The following is a 19,507-nucleotide window of genomic DNA, read 5'->3' on the forward strand; positions in this document are numbered from 1 at the left end:
GCAAAAATTATTTTTAAGTCTGATAACTGGAGCAGTAAGTGGCACATTGTGGTTACCAATTCTAAGAGAATGTAGGTGCTGTAATACTTCCAAAAGTATATTCTAAATTAATGATAAAGCCACGAAGAAATATCCAGTATCTTCTCAGAGAACTCTCAGCTGTGGTTATGGCTCATTGTTTGAACCTGCAGTATAAAGCTGGGGCAGGGAGTAGGCTTATGCTCCTTGGCTTCTTTCTAAAAATGGAATTATGTGGAGAACTCCCATGGAGCACTTTACTCACCTGTTTTAGCTCTGAAAAATCAAGTCACATCATTTTTGTAGTCATCGGATCATAGATAGAAAGATGGAAGTTACCTTGGAGATAATCTAAAGGGGGTTGAGTTAAGATGACTTTTAAATTCTCTTCATATTACCCTGTGACTTATGAACCCTCCTTGAGAAAGCAATAGATTTTTTTTCAGGAAGAAACATGGGCAAGTAGCTCCATTTGCCTTGGATAGAACATTTATACTTTGTGAAAATAAAAGCTCATAATATTTCTTTTAGTTTCAAAATCTCAGAACTGGCAATAATTCTGAAGGTCATCTAGTCCAATCCACTCTCCTTCCACCCCCAGATTAATTTTTACTATTATTTTTTCAATTAGCAAGCACTTTTTTTCTCTTCCTTCTTTTCACCCCTCAAAAAAAAGTCTAAAAAATAATCATGACCAATCAAGACTAACTTTAACATTGGCCATGCCTAAAAACATATGGCTCATTCTGCATCTCAAATCCATCATTTTTCTGTAGGAAAGTGGGTTGTCTTCTTCATCGGTTCTCTGGAATCAAGTTGGTCATTAAATGAGAATTCTTGTCTTTCTAAATTGCTCATTTTCACAATGTTGTACTTCTATTATACATCGTTTTCCTGGTTCTTCTGAGGAGTCGATTTTTCTAATCCACTGTTAAACAAGAATCCTCTCTACAACATAACCACAAGCATTCAAACAGCCTTTGCTTGGAAGCCTTCAGCAGGAAAGTATGTCCCTTCTGAGGCAGCTGATGCTCTTTTGTGATATCTGTCAGTATTAGTAGGTGCTCCCACCACCTCACTCTTTACCAAGCCCAAATTTGTCTCTTTACAATAGAAAGTCAAGAATGAGGTACAGATAAAGTTGTGCCCATTCAGTAAGGGACTAAGTGAGGCATAAGAGTAATGTCCAGCTACTGCTCCTAAAATTTAAACTAATGGGAGAATTAATAAAATAAAAAGCAAGCAATCCTCTCTTCTCAGTGACTCCTAACTCCTTTTCCCAGTATGCTGGATGTGTATTTACAAATACTCAGAGCTAATTGGAGGTACTGGGATCTATCTATCTATCTATCTATCTATCTATCTATCTATCTATCTATCTATCTACCTACCTACCTACCTACCTACCTACCTATGATGGGTTTAAGCAATCTGGCTTACTCCAGCTAATTTTTCCGAGATGTGCTATTTAACATGCTATAGCTTCTTGGATTCACAGGTGAGACTTGGGTGAAAGGTGGACACCAAAGGTGGATAAGCAGCCCTGAAAGGGGCTCAGCAAGGCTTCACAGAAGAGATGCTTGTCATCCCTGAACACCCCATATACCCCATATCCAGTTTCTAGGTGAACCATGAATTCAGGCTTCTTGGCACTTTAAAGGAACTTTAAAGGAACCATCCAACAGGTGGTGAAGTATAATAGAAATATTGACTCTGTATTACTTGTCATTATTTTGTTCACCTATATATTTATACATATAAGTATTCAATTCATGTTTATATATGTATATATACATATTTAATATGGGTTTTTCAACTTGCATGCTCGCTTTTTCTATCTGCATGGGAGAAAGCTGGATGTTCACATAATATTTATATGGGCACATGTGGTTTTGGGTAGAGTTTGTAGATGAATATGCAAGTGGATATTAAGGATATTTATATAATTCAAAACTATACAAATAACTGAAGCAAGATAAATGAGTGCATCTGGAGAGGTGAGTGTATGAATAGGTATAATACATATGTAAACTTAATTTTCATTTATTTATATATAAAATATATAATAATGTATATATTAGTTTAATATAATATTAATATAATATATAATAATAAATTATGGGCATGTATTATATGCCTCCTATATGCCAGATATTGTGCTAGATGTTAGGGATACAATGACCAAAATTAAATTAAATAGTCCATGTACTTCCTGTCCTTTTACACTTTTCTGGTTAAATGCTCACCACCTCCCACCCACAACCTCTTAATTATCTTGCTCGTGGAAATTAGTAAGCTCCAGTTTCCCACGATATTCTAACCTTCCAGCCCATTCCCACCATCTTCCCAAAGGTGATAATCCAATTCCTTCCCCTTTTTCCTTGGGAGGATGAACATGACCAGTCACACCACTACAATAAGCAGAGAATCACCACCAACTACAACATTTCTGTTAAGATGGAGAGTCACTGGGACTTAAAATCTATATGGGAAATGGTCCTTAAAGTCCAAAAGACCTTATCATCTGGCCTGCCACTTAGCTGTATAGACTCTCAGGCATTGCTATCTGACCTGAAAAATCCTTTCAAGGACTCCTACTACACCTTGCCATTCACTCTACAGGCGAAGTATTTGGGTCACTCGGTCCTTCCATCTGCTCTACCACCCAACCCTCCTATTCATGTCTCCCCTAATTGGTATATAAAACCTCTTTCACTCTAATGGAGGAAACATACACACAGATAAGAAAATACAAAGAATAAAATATGAATGTAGTAGAGGAGGGCCCTAGCAACTGGCAGTCGGGAAAAACTGGGAGTAAGCCTCATGTAGAAGGTGATTTATTCCAGATATGAGGGTCATCTTATACAAAAGAATGGAGGTGCCAAATATACCATCCTGTATGGGAATGGTAAGTGGGAGTAATTGGCTGGAATAAATAACATAAGATAAAGTCACATTTAAAAATCTCGACCCTAAATTCTATAAAGGTAAGGACACTAGAAATGAAAATAATCCTTTTCCTCCATACAAATGTTATGTATGTTGTATTTTCTAAAAATGAGACACAGATATGTTAATGGACATAGTTGATATTTGCCTATATATTTTACAAATTACAAAACATTTTATAGCCATTCCTTCATGTGATCAGAAACATCAACCTCAGATTAATGTGGGAATCAGTGGTGTGGGAAGGGGGGAAGAGGTATGCATGCACTTTACCTTCTATCAGAAGGAGAAAAATGCTGATTGTTTACTTCTAACGCTATATTAATTTGCTTTTAAAAATAAAAATAAAGCAAAAACTAAACCAAGATTATCTTAGTCTTAGATTCTCTACCAGGAATACAATTTTCCCTATGATCTTTTCATATTATCTAATGGTTCAGCCCCTACTTCAGCTTCTATTGACTAGTCTCCCATCTTTGAACAGTGTTTCCATGCCTTGTCTTTCTTCCTCCAAGCATTCCAGCCATGCTCAGCTATCCATGAAGTTGCTCTCCAGAAAGGAGAATTCATCTCCTCTCATATTATCTCCTGAAAATATAATAGGTACACACAATGAACACTTTAGGTTTAAATCACCACTGAGAGACAGCTAGGTGGCTCAGTAGATTGAAAGCCAGGCCTATGATGGGAAATCTTGGATTCAAAACTGGCCTCATATACTCCCTGGCTATATGAGCCGGGACAAGTTATGTAATCCCTACTGCCTAGACTTTACCTTTTTTATGCCTTAGACCCTATACACAGTATTGATTCTAAAAGAGAAGGTAAAGTTGTTGTTTGATTGTTTTTTAGGAAAAAAATTAAATCACCATTATATTTTTTCAGGTGTTAGAATAAAAATTGAAACAAGTATTTAAAAGAAAAAAGAAGAATCTTTAGAAATTCCAAACTGTCTTCTTGTAATAGCTAGAACAGTGGAGAGTGGGAAGTAAGGGATAAACTTTCCTCGGGATGGAGAACAGAAAATAAAAGAAAGGATAAAAAGATGAATAAATGATAAAGAGCTTAGTAGGGTCCATGTACTAGGCTCTAAGTATAGGAGATATAGATAAAAGCAAGAAAGACAGTCCTTGCTTAAGAAGCTTCCTTCCTCATGGAGGAAAATCCTAAGAAACTGGAAATGGAGTGGAAGGAGGAAAAGAAGTTTCATATCCCACTTCTGCCTCACTCTGAATCAACAGTGTCTATGTCTCCCACAGTCCTACTGACCTGATTCTGGCAAATGGTCTTGGAAATCAATCTATCCCTTCCTCCTTTACTTTATCAATGCATCTCTTACACAATCATCCCTTAACATCATCCTTTTTATGGTGAATTCCCTGGCTTCTTTCTCATTGCCATCCCTTCCTCCCTTTAACCTTAAGGTCAGAGTCAGGCGTATATCCTAGAATTTCAGATGCTAATAAGGAAGCTTAAATTATCCAGTAGGGCAGGTAGCTAAATCATTCCAGGTTCCTGAGGTCTGGCTCCTTATGGACAGAGCCACAGACAAGCTGCACTTATATCTATCTGAATGTATATTTTTGTGATAGATTATATTTGTATATAAGTCTTATGTATGCCAGAGTAGCCAGATAATCTGGTTCTAAGCTACTTTTCTAACCATATGTCAATGTATTTCTTTTCCTGCTTTTTTATGACCCTTCCAACCTAGACTACTAGGTGTTCCTAGCCTTATCCAATACCCTCCCACCTCCATGCATTTTTTTCTAAATCAACCTCTATGTCTGGAATCTCATTTCTTCAAGCTTGCATTTGTTGAAATCCTTATACTGCTTCACTGCCCAGCTACCTTGTCTATAATACCTTCCCTGATCCTCTAAGTTCAGAATGATGTTTCCCTTTCAATTTCTTTATACAATTCTATTGCCTTCTCTATTGGTTTTATGTATCTCATTTTATCAGTCATGTTTCTAAACATGCTTTATACTTCAGAAGCTACTTAGAATCAAGAATTACATTGTTTTTCACGTTTATATACTCAGCCTCCAGCACAATGTCTAACACACAGAGGGTGTTTAATAAATTTGTTGAATTGATTTGACAGGTGGCTGCCTTTTCTACTCAGAAAAGTGTTTGGGTTTAACCTTGTGGCAGTAAGTCTCTACCTATTCTAACAATTCTTCAAGACAATATTATGATTATTGCCTACTTAGTCACTGATCTCTTATTTCCAAGAATGTTTTCCGATTCTTTACTTTATATCTAATCAGTTCCATTTCTTGTATCCCTCTCCTCTTCTCTTTCCATTGTCAAGAATCCTAATTACCAAGCATTTGAACTAATTCAGGGCTGAATCTAGAAGACTACATTACGGATGTTCCAATGTTCACTTCCATCCCCTTCTATCTGTGCCATCCTAACATATCTAGCCTATAATCATCCTATCTAGCACACAACAGTGCTAGAATTCTCTTTCTTCAAGTATGAAAAGATCCAATTGTATAATTTATTTGCTAAAAATATCTTTGGAAACTCCCTGTTTCCTCCTGGGTTAGATTCAAATTCTTCTGCTTGGCATTCTTAGCTCTCCACAAGCTAGCACCATCTCATTTCTCTCCCACCATTTTGCTCCTATTCATCTAGACATCTGTAATGAGTGGAGGTTGAAAAGGAAAGTGGACACAGTATTTCTCCATTGATTCTGACATTCTAGTAATTATTTCCTGTTGAACCTGTTTGTGTATTTTTTTTGCATATTGTCTCCCCATTGGATTGTAAGCTTCTTGATAGTTAGGGATTATCTTTTACCTCTTTTTTCATTCCCAGAACTTAGCACAGTACCTGGTACACAATACGTTCTTAATAAATGTTTATTGAATGCCTGGTTGATTCTTACCAGTTTTTCAATGTCTACATGATCTCCAAATTTGTAGGAGGAAGGAGAAGAAGAAGCTTTTGGTTCTCTATATTTAACCCCACTTGAGTGCCTTGAAAAGCCTTCAAAGTAGGTTTCACAAAACTAATTTTTTTGCCCTTCCCATCTTCATTTCCATGGCTTAGCAAGTCATTTGACTACTTTTCTCCACCTACTCCCAAATCTAGAAAGCTAGATTTCTCCATAATTTATATTTTTCAACTTTTTTCAATATTTATTTGAAGTATCAATAATTACGGAGGAGAAAAGCTAGAGAGGTAGACAGATGGGCAGGGAGGAGGAAGTAGCAAAATGTGAAGTGAGGTTGGAAGACCTCATTCCATTGAGAATTTTGTGATATTCAGAGAAATGTTGGAAAGGAAGAGCTAGGATCCCAATTAAAAAAAGGGCTATGCAAATGGTACACTATGGCAAATTTCAGCAGGATTTCAGAAATTATTACTCTTAGACACAAGGGTAGAGAAAATCCATTTTCTCAACTTGCTAAAAAAGTTATTTAATGCCATGAACTTAGACAAATCACTTAATCTCTCTGGAACTCAGTTTCGTCTTCTGCAAAATAAGGGTCATTATCAATATGATACGGTTAGAGTTATAGAATTCATTAATCAATAAAGTGTTTTTATTAATTATTATTGGTTTTATTGTTGATTACATTATTGTTCAATTATTTTATTTGGTTAAATTATTATTAACTAAATGCGTTTAAAAAACAGGATTTGTTTTTGTTTTAAAAACACTTTAGTGTTTCTCTTCCACTTCTAAAGAAAGATAATTAAATAGAAAAGTTAATTTGTTAGGACATTTTTTTCTTCTAGAATCCAAGTTTTTCCACTTCAGTCTCCTCCTTCCATCCCTCCACAATTACCATCCTATGGCCCAGTACAACCAGACATGGGTGAATGAATTCATCCTCTTGGGGCTGTCTAACGATCAGAAGACTCAGATCTACCTCTTTGTCATCTTCCTGGCCATGTACTTGGTGACTATGCTGGGAAATTTCCTTATCATCCACCTGATCAGGCTGGACACCAGACTCCACACCCCCATGTACTTTTTTCTCAGTGTCCTTTCCATTGTGGATATTTGCTACATGAACAGCACCGTGCCACAAATGCTCATCCACTTCCTATCTTCAAGGAAGTCCATCCCATTCTGTAGTTGTGTATTTCAGTTCTACATTTCACTAGGACTGGCTGGGACTGAGTTCTTCCTGCTGGGAGCAATGGCATATGACCGCTATGTGGCAGTGTGCTATCCTCTACACTACACAGTCATCATGCATGGAGGGCTCTGCATTGCTCTGGCTGCTGCCTGTTGGACTGCTGGGTTCCTGAATTCACTCATGGAGACAATCATTACCTTCAGACTTCCCCTCTGTAAGAATATTATCAATCACTTTGTCTGTGAGACCCTAGCAGTGCTGCGCTTGGCCTGTGTGGACATTTCCTTCAACAAGGTCATGGTGACCTTCTCAGTCTTTGTGGTACTCATGTTTCCCTGCGCCCTGGTCCTGTTTTCCTATGCCCAGATTGTTAGAGCCATTCTGCGTATCCGTTCTACTCAAGGACGTCGCAAAGCCTTTGGGACCTGTGCCTCCCATCTCACTGTGGTCTCCCTTTGTTTTGGAGCCACCATATTTACCTACATGTGGCCCCGGGCCACCTCCACAGTTGAACTTGAGAAGATGATATCTATATTCTATACTGTAGTGGCTCCTATGCTGAATCCTCTGATCTATAGCCTGAGGAACAAGGAGGTGATGAGTGCCATGAAGAAAGCCCTGGGGAGATTCTCTGAAGAAAAATGAAGATCCCAAAGTTTACTCTACTCCAATCCATGAATTAACTTCTCACCAATCACCAAAAAGGGAAACTAAGTGAAGCTGTGGCAATCATTTCCTCTCTCTCCAGATATCTGAGAAGGTAGGCAATGGTATCAGAGTCTTGTGAGGTTTATTCTTCAGCTCAATATTTGTGGGTGCCTACAATGAGTGGAGCACTAGGTAAGAATGTAGGGAAATTTTTTAAATCACCCCAAAATAGTCCCTGTTCTCATGGACCTTACTGTCTAATATGGAACATATGACATTTTCATGTAAAAGCATATGGCTTAAAATATGGCTGTATTTCCCCAGTGACCTTGCTTTATGGGGACACTATATAAACTGAACAAAACACAAAAACATGTGATACAGTGGAGTCAAGATGGTGGATTGCAGGGAAGCCATCCAGCTGACCTGTCCCAACATTCTTCTTCATATAACTTTAAAATAATGCCTCAAACCAAATGTTGGAGCAGTAGAGCCAATGGAATGGCAGGGTGAAACATTTTTCTGGCCTAAAAAGAGGTTGGCAGAAGGAGTCTGTGTCACTGGAATGGATATCTGCCTGCAGCCCACACACATTGCAGAAGTGGCTGCTATCTCAGCAATAGCAGGGTTCAGGAACTGTGAGCCCAGAAATAATAATAATAATCAGATGACTGGTCAGAAAGAGATTACAGGTGACCTTTTGATGGCACTGGTATATAGCTGGCCCAGACTGGCAATTCTATTGACCATATGTAGTTCTAGATCTCAGTTCTAGGGCAGAGGAGTGTTGTTGGTCTCTCACAAGAGAACAGGGACCCTGGTGACAATCCCAAAGCAAAGAAGAGCACTAGTACATGTAGTTTTAGAGGACCAGGGGCCATTCCTTGGGTAAATACCAGATCACAAACCAAGAGAGTTGTGACCATAGTTTTCCCAGGATCATATCACCTTGGTAAGACTAACAACTTGCAGACCACCAGAACAAGGTCTGAGAACAGCAGCACCAAAAAATTTGAAGCTTGGGACAGTGGCTCACTATGTCTCTGTGAGCAGAGCCCAACTTCATCATAAAATTCATCATTTTAAAAAATAAACTGGACCCAGCTGTGTGACCCTGGGCAAGTCACTTGACCCCCATTGCCCACCCTTACCACTCTTCCACCTATGAGACAATACACCGAAGTACAAGGGTTAAAAAAAATAAACTGGAAAATGAATAAACAAACAAAATAATTTGATCATAAAAATCTAATATAGTAGTAGGGAAAACCAAGACATAAACTCAAAAGAAGACAACAACGTGAACACAAATCCAAAAATGCTTCAAAAATGCTAACCAGACCCAAGCCCAAAAGAATTCCTGGAAGAGTTAAAGAGTAATAGAGGAAAAATTAGGAAGAGAAATGACTGATGTAAGAAAATTATGAAAAGAGAATTAAAGGCTTTGAAAAAAAACATCACCAGAAATGGATGGGAAGAGAGGAGTAGTGGACAATACTTGAACCTCATTCTCATTGGAATTGGTTCAAAAAGCAAAGAATGCACATACATACACATATGCACAAATGGTCAGTTGTACAAGGAAATATAACTTACCCAACAGGGAAATAGGAGGGGAGGAGATAAGAGAAAAAGTTGGGGGTTGATAAAAGAGAGAACAAAGGAAGACAATGCTTAGAAATAAAACAGATTTTTGAGGAGGCACAGGATAAAAAGAGAGAAAGGGGAAGAAACAGAAGAAAACAGGATGGAAGGAATCACAGTAATCACAACTATAAATGTGAATGGGACGAGGTTACCCATAAAACAGAGGCAGATAGCAGAATGGGTTAGAAACCAAATCCAGTAACATATTACCTACATGAGACATATTTGAAAAAGAGAGGCACTCACACAGAGTAATGTGCTTTAGCTGAGGGAAAAAAGTCAGGAATAGCAATCATGATCTCAGACAAACAAAAGCAAAAACAGATCTAATTTAAACCAACATTCAGGAAAACTATATATTTTGCTAAAAGTTACCATAGATGATGAAGTAATATCAGAAAATTGAATAGCAAGTTTCTTTGATAAAGGTCTCATTTCTCAAATATATGTATTGAATATAAAATTGAGTTACAAATTCTCTGTAAGCCCTGGAGAATAAAATATTTCTGTCTTTGGCAAACAGAGAAGGAGGTGGCACTTAAAGATAGCTTCTGAATAACAGGTATATCATCCAGAATGAGGAAAGTAGTAATTCTGGTGTATTTTGTCCTAGTCAAACATTTGGAACATATGTTTTAGGAAGAGCATCAATAAGTTTGTTGTTTAGTGGTTTTTCAGTCATGTTCAATTCTTCGTGATTCCTTTTGATGTTTTCTTGGCAAAGGCACTGGAGTGGTTTGCCATTTCTTTTTTTTGTGTGTATAATTCTGTGACTGTCCATGGTGAGTCTCCTCATGGGCTATAGATTTGTGGGATCTTTCTGTCTTTAACTGGGTTATATATCAAGTAGTAGGATCTCTGGGTCAAAGGGTATGAGGAATTTAGTGACTGTTCTCTCTGAATTCTAAATTGTTTTCTAGAATTATTGGATGAATTCACAGCTCTAGCTATTATAATTTTAGGCTGACTGTCTTCCCACAATAGCTCTGACACTGACAAAGATTAATAGATTGAAAGAGGAAAAGAATGAAGGCCCATTAAGGAGTGTACAAAAGGATGAAGCAGGATCAAGAAAGGTTAGGGAACAGAAAATGAAAAGGTCATCTCAAGTAGGACAGGAAGTTCATTCCTAAGACGATCTCAGGTGATTCTCTTTCCTTAAGAGAAGGAAAATGGAATAATTAGAGGATAAAACAGATGAATAGAGTGGATGAGTGGAAGGGACAAATTGGTAAGAGCTAGGAATTTTGTAGAAGGCTAAAGAAGACATAGATGTGGTTGTAGAGTTGTTAATCATAGCTAATATATGCATATATTTATATATGTGTATACTTGCACAAATATATATATATATATATTGAAATACAGAACTTTATTTAGAAAATGTTTAAAGTAGAAAAAACTCTGTCAAGATCAGGTGGAATATAGTCTCCCAGTAAAATGGAATTTTTAGGTCAACAAATGTCTAAAAGGCCACAGGAGAGAAATAGCGCTACTGTATTTTAACAATGGCAAGTTACTTGCATTTGGGGCATTATGATTATTATTATTATTATTGACAATAATAATAATAATAAAATTTGAGTTTTACTCTGAATTCTCACAGATATACATATACACACACACACACACACACACATATATATATATATATATATTACAAAGATCTTTTTATACATTATCTGATTTTAGATTTGGCAGCCAGGTAGTTGGTTCAGTGGATATAGTATCAGACTTGGAATCAGGAAGACCTGGATTCAAATTCTGCCTCAGACATTTACTACTTGTATGACTCTGGGGAACTCAATTGACCTCTTTCTGGTTCAGTTTCCTGATCTGTAAAATGGGGATAATAATTATATTTACCTCACAGAATTATTCTGAGTTAATATTTGTAACAAGTGTTTTGCAAATATTAAAGCACTATATTTATTGCTTTTCAGTCATGACCAACTCTTCATGATCGGGGTTTTCTTGGTAAAGTTACCAGAGTGGTTTGCCATTTCCTTCTCCAGCTCATTTTGCAGATGAGGAAATAAAACAAATTGGGTTAAATGACTTGCCCAGAGTTACATATCTGCTAAGTATTTGAGGCCAGATTTGAACTCATGGCGATGATTCTTCCTGATTCCAAGCCCAGTACTCTATCCACTATGCCACCTAGTTGCCCAAAGCACTACATAATTGGTAGCTATTGAATCTTGACATTAGTCTATGAAGTAGACGTTATTATTCCTGCTTTATAGATAAAATGATAAAATTAAATTAAATGAGTTGCTCAGAATCTGAGTTGTATACTTAGTTAAGTGTCAGAAAAATCGAGTCAATGCAAATTATCTTAGCTTGAGGTCCAATGCTTGATATAGTATTTGATCTAGCTGACTCATTATGAAGAGCAAGTTCAGGGCAGTTGTTAAGTTATTAAGAATTGATCATTAGATATATAAAAGTTTTACTCAAATGTTTATTAAGAAGTAGCTTAATACAAAAATTTAAATCTCAACTATGATGAAGATTAGGGGAAACTAAGATGATCTGTATCATTCTGCTCAATCTTAAATTTTAGTCCTTCTGGTCACTCTTGTCTTTTTCAGAAAAGTCCACATCACCCAGCTGGCCCATCCTGGGGGATGTGGGTTCTAAATTTGTGCCAGAAATATCCATTAATGGCAGCTGCTGGAAAAAGAGACATGAATTGATTCAAATAAGCCTTTTCCATATGTGATAATATCCTCATCAGTTGCAACACTGGGGTTTTGTGACTTTAAAATGATTTTTAAATATAATGCAACTTTATGTTTTCTTAACTAGTAGCAAAAAAAGTTAATTGAAGAAACTAGAAAGTATATTAATTCCCGAGAAGAACATTCCTTTAGTGGAATAAAAGTGCATTTGCTTCAAAGAAGATATTACTTAATCAAAGCTTTGTAATCAAGGTAGAGACCTATCAGAATATAAGAGTTGCCATTAGGGGGTGATAGAGACATTTATGGTGAACTGTGAGCAATGACAACTTCTTTGTATGCTAGTGTTTGCAATATTTGGCAAAGAGTCATGGTATATACTTCTCTGGTGGCTCCGATTTCTATATATTCATGTGATATGTTGTTATAGGTAGCCTTTTCGTTTCACTATTTTATACAACTCTATTATGTGTTATAAAAATAAATATAATAAATATATAAATTATAATAAATATCATAAAAGCACACTGTACTTGGTATTGAACGTGTGTTGTCTCTGTTAGCAATGGGAACTATATAAAATGTTAAGTATGTATGCTGTTTAGCACAACCATAGACATTCTGGTTTCTCCCAAGTGATTTTCAATGATTGAGAATTTTTCACTGAGGGAAGAATGTAAAGGTATGGCCCCTTTTGACTTTAGTAAAATTGAAAGTTATAGGAGCAAGAGCCAAGGCACTGAAATAGAAGGGTAAGCCTCTCTCAATTTTACTAATCCATTCTATATTTTAAAGGATTTGAAGCTTTAATTTGATATTCTCTCTCTCTGTCTCTGTCTCTGTCTCTCTCTGTCTCTCTCTCTCTGTCTCTGTCTCTCTCTCTCCCCACCCCCTGTGTGTGTTTTTCTTCTTCTTTTTCTCTCTTCACATATAGCTATAGAAAAATATATATGGAATATAAACATCTCTAGCAATATCTAGATCTCTATTTATATATGAAGACAAGCTAACATTCAATAGAAATAGTAAACTTAAGAATAGGGCAGAGACTATCTCGGTACCCTTTCCTTAGCTACAATTTTGGTAAGCAACAGGAAAAGCTGAAACTATATAAACGAAGGAACCCTGAATTCTGAAGCTGTTGGTTATTCAGTATATGGCCATTGCCTAAGAATAGTTTAGCTTGAATAGATGGTTTCAGAAATGTACTAGATAGTCACTATAATTTAGGATGAAGTCTATAGCCCTGATCCAGGAAGTATTGTTAAAAGGAGAGGCTAAAAGACAACTAGGTAGCACAGTGGATAGGGCACCAGACCTGGAGTTGAAAGAACCAGGGTTCAAATTTAGCCTCAGATATTTCCTAGCTGTGTGGCCCTGAGCAGGCCACTTAACCCCAATTGCCCCTTTACTACTCTTCTGTTTAAGACAAAAGTAAGGGTTTTTTGGGGGGTTGTTGTTTTTTAAAGGGAGAGGCTATATTTCTCCTACCTCCTTGCCTTATGACAAATCTCAAAGCAGAGGACCTGAAAGAACAGAAATGGAGAGGTTTCTGATAATCCTAGGTCTAAGGTCTCAATCCTTCCTGAAAAAACAAAACAAAACACAGTAGCTCCTCAGCTTAAAAAAAAAAAAAAAGAAACACAGAAACTCCCCAGAAGAGCCTGAGGTGATGGAGACTATAGATATCCATGAAAGGACAAGACCATATAATCAAGTGAATTGACTCATTCAACAGAGATTCTAGGCTCGGTGAAGAGCAAGCCCAGTTGAACCATCAACCCAGCAGAGATACTATGCCCCACTGGGAATTAGCCTTGCCTAATAGCAGAGCGCCATCACTTCAAACACTCCACCTTGCAGAAAATGTAATCAGGAACCTAGAAAGGATATCAAAGCTCTGGAATTCCAGGGTTGTGAGTTGCCTTGTGTGCCCTCCATATGTACCTAACGACTATTGTGCTTTCAGGTTCTTTCAGTCCACTTTCTCCACTGGACTCTGTGTTTGGGGAACAGCACACAGCAAGTTGTTTTATTGGAAGGGGTTTGTAGCTACACTCTTCCAATGGTATTTGAGTGATGTCTACAGTAAAGACCAATTGAATCTATTAGCTGATTGTTAGTGGGAAGCACACTGGTGGAGGCTTATGTGCTCAAAGTTAAGAGTAAGAGTAACCATAGTGTTAACCCTAGAATCAGAGGTAACAGTTGCCATCTTTGAAATCCAAACTATAAGTGCAAGTACAAGCTAGGAGAATGGCTCCAGAGCAGATACTAAGTGTAATTGTTGTTCTCTTTTCTATAGTTAAGTGTTTTATAACTTATTTTACCCATTCATTATTTAGGATGTTATTACATAGCATCTATTTAAATGCCTTTTGCTTGTGTAACCTGTATTTTCCCAGCAAAAAAAAAAAAAAAAAGTGGGGTTGGTGGGGAGGGAGGAGGAATGACACAAAAGGAACAACAAATCTTAGGTGGAGCCAAGAAATCTATCTTAATTCTTTGTTTCAGATCCCTGCCTTTATTTTATTTATGTGACTTACGATAAAGTCCTATATATACCTTGAACCACCCAACTCTAATGTGTGGCACTCAGAAGTGAATATGGCATTCTAGATATGCTCTAACTAGGACAGAATACAGTGAGACCAAAACTTCTTGAGATTTGGACAGCAATATTGAATGTTACCTATCCTTCCTTGATTTTCATCAATAGTAGATTTGATAAGCATGTCTTCATTCATAAAACAGTAAATAGTGGGGGGCAGCTGGGTGGCTGAGTGGATTGAGAGTCAGGCTGAGAGACAGGAGGTCCTGGGTTCAAATCTGACCTCAGACACTTTCCAGCTGTGTGATCCTGGGCAAGACACTTAACCCCCATTGCCTAGCCCTTACCTCTCTTCTGCCTTGGAATCAATACATAGTATTAGATTCTTAGACAGAAGGCAAGGGCTTTTTAAAAAAATAGTAATTAGAAAAAGGTCAGGGATATTTCTTGAGGCATTCCAATAGTTTTTCTTTTAAAGTGTCATAAAATCATTACTGCCTAATCCAAGGGTTGGCCAACTATGGCCCTTGGTCCAAGCCAATTTACAGCCAGCTAGCTATGAATGGTTTTTACATTTTAAAATAAAATGTTATGGTATTTAAAGATATAAGAACCATTTGAGATCATGGGCCATATAAAAGCTACATATTTCCAACCCCAAGTTTAATTTTTTTTTAACCCTTACCTTCTGTCTTGGAGTCAATGCTGTGTATTGGCTCCAAGGCAGAAGAGTGGTAAGGGTAGGCAATGGGGGTCAAGTGACTTGCCCAGGATTACACAGCTGGGAAGTGTCTGAGGTCAGATTTGAACCTAGGACCTCCCGTCTCTAGGTCTGGCTCTCCATCCACTGAGCTACCCAGTTGCCCCCTCCAAGTTTAATTTTTGAGTCTTGCCTTTTAACCAATTCTAAATACATCTAGCTGTGCTGTCACACAATTCATAATCTCTCAATCTTGTCCACAAGAATGTCATGACAGACCTCATAAAATTCTTTTATTAAAATTTATGTTACACATACCACTAGTGTTTCCTTGAACAAATGGGCTAGTTACTCTGTCAAAAAAGATGAAGCGATCTGGCAAGATCTTATCATGAAGAAACCATGTGATCACCTACTGGTCAAAATCAGACATCTAGACAGGCAGCTATTTAGCATTAGTGATGGGAGATGGCTAGATATTTCTAGCAGATAGGCATAGCTTAGCACTAGAGTAATTTGGCAGGTGAGAGACAGACAGGGAAGGTAAGTTGTTATCATTGGTGGTGTCTGGAATTAGTAATAAGGATTCGGTCACAAAGACTGGGGTTTGGGAGTGAAATTTTGTTCCTAGTGAGAACAAGAGGATAGGTCTTAGTCCCTAAAAGACTAGGATATTAGGATACCTGATTAAGGATTCAGGCATAGGGACATATGAAAGAAAAAATGCTCAATTTGGATTCAAGAAGCCTGGGTTAAATACACCAAAATTTATTATGTGACCTTGAACAAGTCATATAACCACACTGTTCCTCAGTTTCATCACCTGAAAAAAGGGAATAATAATGCTTAACATTTATATAGCACTTTAAAGTTGGTAAATTGTTTCAAATAAATTTTTCTCATTTGAAATCATACTTGTGCTACCTCTCTGATGAAATATTGAATGAAACATTGGGGGGACACTTTGTATTCTTAAAAGGTTTGTAAGGGAATTTTTGAAAAAAATTTTAAGAGGGAAATCCAGTGGCTGAAATGGGACTATCAGACGTAAGGTCGGGTGAGAAGGATTCGAGGTTGGTGTAGGAATACCTGTAAGGTAACAATGGTTAGCCAACCAAGCTATGGATCCAGAATGACATTTTTCCCCAATCTGGGGTGGGTAAACAAGTCAATCAACAATGATTTATGAAGCAACAACTATATGCCAGACACCATATTATGTGTGAGTCAGATTCACCTTCATCCAGAACAGGTTGATCTTAGTTGATTTGTCCTTTCACTTGTGTCCAGCCTTTTCCTAGCTTAAGTTCTTCTCCTGACTGAAAAAAATCTGAATTCTCTTCCTATTTCTCCACTCCACCCTGACAAAATAACTGGACTTCCCCATACTTATTCCTAAAATGAAGCAGGAACTTTATTCCCCAATATCTATCCTTGATTTCAGAAGAATGGTGGTATTGCTGTTGTTTGGCAGCTAGGTGGTGCAATGGATAGAGAAGTGTTGGAGCTGTGGGTCAGGAAAACTCATCTTCCTGAGTTCAAATCTGCCCTCAGACATTAGTTCAATGACCATGCAAGTCACTTAACCCTGTTTGCTTTCGTTTCCTCATTTGTAAAATGAGCTGGAGAAGGAAATAACAAACCACCCAAGTATCTTTTCCAAGAAAATCCCGCATGAAGTAATGTAGACTAAGATGTGACCAAACAAAAAACATCTACTTTTGATTTCAGAAGAATGGTGGTGTCATTGCTGTTGTTTGGCGGCTAGGTGGTGCAATGGATAAAGGAGTATTGGGGCTGCAGTCAGGAAAACTCATCTTCCTCAGTTCAAATCTGGCCTTAGACACTAGTTCCATGACCGTGCAAGTCACTTAACCCTGTTTGCTTTCGTTTCCTCATTTGTAAAATGAGCTGGAGAAGGAAATGACAAACCACCCAAGTATCTTTTCCAAGAAAACCCCACATGAAGTAATGTAGACTAGGACGTGACCAAACAAAAACATCTACTTTTGATTTCAGAAGAATGGTACCTTAATCAAACCACCGGTTCCACCTCCAAGGAAACAGAATTCTTTTTCTTCTGATTCAACCTTCTGCTTTTTTCCTTGTATAATATTTTCTGATAATTCTAGCAATCTTGTACCACAAATCTATTTATTGACTCTCATGACAAGTTGTAGGAAACAATAAAAGCAATGGTGAAAGTAGACCTCAGTATCTTCTCTATACTTTTTAGCAGTGTGACCTGGGCAAGTCACTTAACTCTATTGGCCTCAGTTCCTCATACACAAAATGAGCTGGAGAAAACAACATGAAAATCTGCCAAGAAAACTCCAAAATGAGGTTACAAAGAGTCAGACAAGAGCAAATTAACTGGCTGAACAATAACAAAGGACATTCCCCTGCTGCCCTCTGGACTATAAACAGCCAGAGGCCAAGAACTTGTTCTTTTTTTTTTTTTTTTCTTTGTATTCCTGGTACTTTTTTCTGGTTCTTTGCTTCATAAATGTTTCGTTGCTGTGAAATATTTGCTCTTTGTCAAGCCAGTACTGATAACGGTGAAGATTAAGGTTTATCTTGCTATGAGCAAAGGAGACTATATGGCCCGTAGTAGATAAAGAGATCCTGAAGGAGCATAGCAAATATTTGACTACCACAAGTGCTCTTGATCTATCTTCAGATAGAGCTTCAAAGACCAAAGGACATGCCAAAATCATAGGTAATAAGACTGCCTGCCCCTGAGTCCCTGAAGTTATGACAATGGAAGCTGTCCCTGGAATGGAAAAAACTGAAAAAGGAAAAACAAATCAAATGACACAATACAAAAATGAAGAAGCCTAGTAAGCATCAATATTAAACAGAAATAGAAAAGCAGAGAAAAAAAAGTGGCCATCATAGCTAAGGTTTTTGCTGCTAATACTGCCAAGGGAATATAGAAAGCACTGAAGTGAGAACTGGGTGTGAATGAATGAATTCCTCATTCCCTGTCTGCTGACATCTCAAGATGTATAGAACTGTATGCTTTCAGGATAAGTTAATCACCTATAATGGACTGAAAGAGATAGTCTTTCTGGAATTCAGACTGGATATGGAATTTGGGCATCAGGATCCCTTTGAACTAATCTTGAAAAAACTATGAGGGAACATCAATCCTTCATAATTCAATAAAGCCAGATGACATCAAAAGATGATTTCAAATTTGAGGATAATAGAAGTTAAGTGATTCGTCCAAGTTCACTCTAGTAACTATGATTAGAACCAGGGCTAGAAGTCTAATCAAGAAGTCTAACATGTCTTCCTGGCTGTGTGACCCTGAGCAAGTCTCTTAACTCTGACTTCCTAGTCCTTGCTGCTTTTCTCTCTTAGAACTAATATTGAAAGAAGGTAAAGGGTTAAAAAAAAAGTCATATCTGTTCTGATTCCAAATATAGCAACCCTTCCATTGTATCACACATGGCCCAGCATGGCCACCTCACCACATGGGCTGGATTTCTTTAAAGGTCCCCTTCAGATCTCACATGTTCTGAGAACATATGACAACTTAGGCCCTAATAAGTAACAATAATAGAGGAGCAGCAACAGATGAAGAAAAAAGCAGCAGAAAAAATGAAAGAAGAAGAAACAAGAATCACAGAATCATACAGACCCAAACTTTTTTGGCCTACTGCCCCATTTCCAGAAAAAATATTACTTAGCCCCCTGAAAATTAATTGTTTTTAAATTTTAATAGCAATTAATAGGAAAGATAAATGCACCTGTGGCCATCACCACCCTCCTGGATCACTGAAGCACCCACCAGGAAGCAGTGACACCCACTTTGGGAATCACTGATATAGACTAAGGATTGGTAAATAACTTAGAGATCCAACTTTCTCATTTTAAAGATGAGGAAACTGAAGTGCAAAGAGATCCAGTGTTTTGTCCAAGAACAAGCAATGGCACAATCAGTATAATATGCAGTATTATAAAAATAATATAATATTAATTTAATATATTATACATGTTATGATACCATATTGTACTGTATCAGAAAAATAATGTACAAAATTATTAAAATATTATAATATAGTATATTTATGTATTATATAATTATATCATAACATGTAATAAATATATATTATAAAATATTATAAATCTCAGGATCTCTGCCATCCTTCAATCAAGGATAAAAGAATAATTCAGCCCAAAGAAGAAATAGAAGAGA

At 37.2% G+C, this 19,507-nt stretch overlaps 2 protein-coding genes across 2 annotated transcripts in view; one reads left to right on the forward strand and one right to left on the reverse strand.

The window, feature by feature from the left end:
* The first annotated feature begins 6,782 nt into the window (after positions 1–6,782).
* Positions 6,783–7,718, forward strand: LOC123249888 (olfactory receptor-like protein OLF3). Its single transcript, XM_044678984.1, has one exon. The coding sequence runs from the start codon at positions 6,783–6,785 to the stop codon at positions 7,716–7,718; it is 936 nt and encodes a 311-aa protein (XP_044534919.1).
* Positions 7,719–11,930: 4,212 nt separating this feature from the next.
* The window catches only part of LOC123249889 (TRPM8 channel-associated factor 2-like), a 29,845-nt gene continuing 22,268 nt past the window's right edge, over positions 11,931–19,507 (reverse strand). The window contains exon 4 of the mRNA XM_044678986.1: positions 11,931–12,041. Within this exon, the coding sequence (XP_044534921.1) occupies positions 11,931–12,041 (111 nt within the window). The remainder of the gene's footprint in view (positions 12,042–19,507) is intronic.

The sequence above is a fragment of the Gracilinanus agilis genome, chromosome 5, assembly GCF_016433145.1.
Source record: "Gracilinanus agilis isolate LMUSP501 chromosome 5, AgileGrace, whole genome shotgun sequence".
Taxonomy (NCBI): Eukaryota; Metazoa; Chordata; class Mammalia; order Didelphimorphia; family Didelphidae; genus Gracilinanus; species Gracilinanus agilis.